General features: G+C 37.5%; 1 protein-coding gene across 1 annotated transcript in view; it reads right to left on the bottom strand.

The window, feature by feature from the left end:
• The window catches only part of LOC102766972 (ATP-binding cassette sub-family A member 8-like), a 47901-nt gene that overhangs the window by 41657 nt on the left and 2909 nt on the right, over nt 1–3335 (bottom strand). The window contains 1 exon segment of the mRNA XM_015570806.1: nt 715–879. Coding sequence (XP_015426292.1) covers nt 715–832 — 118 coding nt within the window. The 5' untranslated portion in view covers nt 833–879.

Below are 3335 nucleotides of genomic sequence, written 5' to 3' on the forward strand. Positions count from 1 at the left end.
TTGCATTCAAACTTACATCTGTTTAGAGCACCTATATATGTACAGACGATAAGTACTAGTATAATTTTTACAGTTTGTCCTGGAGTCTTGTTTAGCTGTGAACCTAAGGGTGTAGCCCAGCCATCCTCCTGTCACCTTCTCCTGTCCTTGTCGCCCCGCCCAGGCCTCTCCTCCACCCTCCTTCCCTCCCTCTTCCCTCCGATCCACAATGCGATCACTGGCCGCAGGCAGCCCACACCCCCAGCCTGGGGTTGTTGCCTCACCTGCCACCAGGCTTTCCAATGGCGATCACCTGCTGAGGGCCGCCTTTGCCCGCCCCCCAGCTCTTGCTTGCCGCCTGGGTTTCCGATCATCGTTCTCCCATCCTTTCCCTTTCGCCTCCCATGATTGCACCTATGTATGCAAAGTAACCGCCATCTTGGTTGGCAGTTAATTTGCATATCGCCCTGATTAGCCAATGGGAAGTGTATCGGAGGTACGGTTAATTACCCTATTTGTCTTTTATTAGATGAGATATATAAAAAACTACAACATAATACAGTATGTTAATGTACCTCAAAATCACTGTACATTTTTGAAATGTGTTCATTGGCCTGTTGACATCACCATTGTAGATAAAGATATTAAAATTCACTGCACTAACATTTATTCCCACATATATCTTATGACATAAATTAAATAGAAAGTAGTGTAATTGTATAGCTAGAAAGTTACCTGTATGGTCTCTGTGTTCCTTCCTTTTTGAAATTGATTCTTCCTGTGAGAATTTCAAATTATATGAGAATGTATTAGTAAAGATGACTCCCACTGCTCCCATAGGAAATTTTGACATTTCTTCTTCAAAACTTTCTCCATCAGACAGTCCCAAGATGTCTGTCTCTGCCAGTATAAGAAAATAATATTATAATTAATTGGAGGCATGATGAATGAAATTCATGCAAGAGTAGGCCTTCCTTCCCCCAGCCGCCAGCATGGGCTGCCCTCTGGCACCAGAGACCTGGGCTTCCCTTACAGCCCTGGCTTCCTCCAGAAGGTCGTCTGGAAGGATGTCTGGCCTAATTAGCATATTATGCTTTTATTATTATAGATAATTTCTTAGGAGACTAACATCAGGTTTCACATTCAATTGCTTTTATTAAAGTTCTTTATGGAAATAAAATTAAATCAAATATCGATTTGGAGTAAGTCAGGCACAAAGTTGGGTATAGGCATTTCTACTTAAAAAATATTTTTTTACTGATTTCAGAGAGGAAGGAAGAGGGAGAGAAGATAGAAGCATCAACGATGAGAGAGAATCATTGATTGGCTGTTCCTTCACACCTCGCACTGGGGATCAAACCACAACCCTGTCATGTGCCCTGACTGGGAAGTGAACTGTGACTTCCTGCTTCATAGGTTGATGCTTAACCACTGAGCCATGTTGGCTGGTGGGACAGACATTTCTATAATTTTATCCAGAGAGTGCATAATCAGAAAAATCAGAAAACATATATAAAAATTATTTTCATATGTTGGAATTATTGAACCAATTTTAATTACATATAATATACTATATCAATTAAACTACTCACAGAAGAATTAGCATTACAGTAATCTATAATTAGCATTACAATAAACCTAAAATTATATATATATATCAATCACAATTAGGTACTGGTTTATATCAGGTAGAAATAACTATGTAACTTCATTTTTCTTTAACAAACCTTACAGTATAGTCAATACGCTGGAAAAAAAGAGTGAAACCTTAAAAAATATGTGAGTGCTTATGTTGATATCACTAAAATAATCCCTATTTTTTGCTAATATTGTGTTCAATGCCATATAGGTGCTTCAGTAAGACTGAAAAAAAATGAGAAGAAATGAAAGAAAAATTCAGAATTGGGGTGGGAATGTCAAAGATCAAAGTGGAGGGAGCAGGAAGCATGTATTTTGATAGAATTAACATTTTCCCCATGGGATAATATTTTTCTTTTCCTTTCTTTTTTTTAATAGAATTTTTATTTTATTATATGATAATATTTTTCATTAAATATATTATAATCATGAGTAAGTCTCTTAACCTTTTTAACTCAATTTCCATATTTGTAAAATAAACTTAATATCAATTATTATTAGTACAGAATAGTAAGCATAGTACAGATAAATATAATACAGAAAAATACTATTACTATTACAGAATAATATCCTATTACTATAGAATAAAGTCTACAACTCTAGCACATAGTAGCATTTCATGAATATTTATTATCATTATTGCAAATGACCTTACTGTAAAATAAAGATAATGACACATTCATTGTGAAGACAAACTCCATGCAAAGATATAGCACACAATAGTTATTTAATGAATATTTATTATTGCAATTGCCTGTGACTTTTAATAAAGGTTTTATTGAGAAGCACATGTTCATGACGTCAGGACCCCTAGGGGGACACTGTAAAACACAGTAGGAACAAACCATCTCAGGGTAGACAGGAAGAGTAGGCCTCAGTTTGTCAGGCAGATCAAGTTAAGATCTTGAATCAAAAGCAGATTCAGTGTTTGCAGGCAAGATGCACAGTGTAGACATTCACATTCAAGTGGAACTAATGGTGTGATGTTCGGTGCGGTACCATGGGAAAGCTAGGGAGGTCTACACCCACCCTCCTGGCCTGTGTGCAGGGAAGCAAGGACAGGAAAGAAAAGTCCACATAATCTGGGATGTGCAGTCATGAATACAGACTGCAGAATGGGTGGACTTCTGGATACTGAGTTCAGATATGGAGTCAGAATCCAAACACAAAATGCATGGTTACTGGGGCCAGAGTGGAATTATGCACAGAGGTTGACAAAAAGAAGAGACATTAATTCTATACCTCCCAGTGACTGGGTGGAGCAAGAGTCACAGGTTGCCTTGATAATAATACTGCTCTTGGTAGGGAATAATGGTGCCTAAAATTAATACTGAGTACCTCCCAAGTCATGTTTTCCTGTTCTTTAAAAAAATTTGAGATTTAGTTCCATAAAAGTCACCCTTTTAAACTGTGCAATTTCATGATATTCAGGATAGTCACAAAGTTGTGCAAGCAGTAAGCCACTGTCAAATTATAACTCAATTCACATTTATGGGCCAATCACCATAGACTCCCCTTTGAAGTGTGCATTTCTATTTGTAAAAAAAATCCAAAACTGCTGATTTTATTTGTTTGTTTTTTTTTGTTTGTTTGTTTTAAATTTAAATCTTTATTGTTCAGATTATTACATTTGTTCCTCTTTTTTCCCCCATAACTCCCCTCCTCCAAGTTCCCGCCCCACCCCGCCCTCACTCCCCACCCCCCGTCCCACCCCAGAG

This window comes from Myotis davidii, unplaced genomic scaffold (assembly GCF_000327345.1).
Source record: "Myotis davidii unplaced genomic scaffold, ASM32734v1 scaffold327, whole genome shotgun sequence".
NCBI classification, from domain to species: Eukaryota; Metazoa; Chordata; class Mammalia; order Chiroptera; family Vespertilionidae; genus Myotis; species Myotis davidii.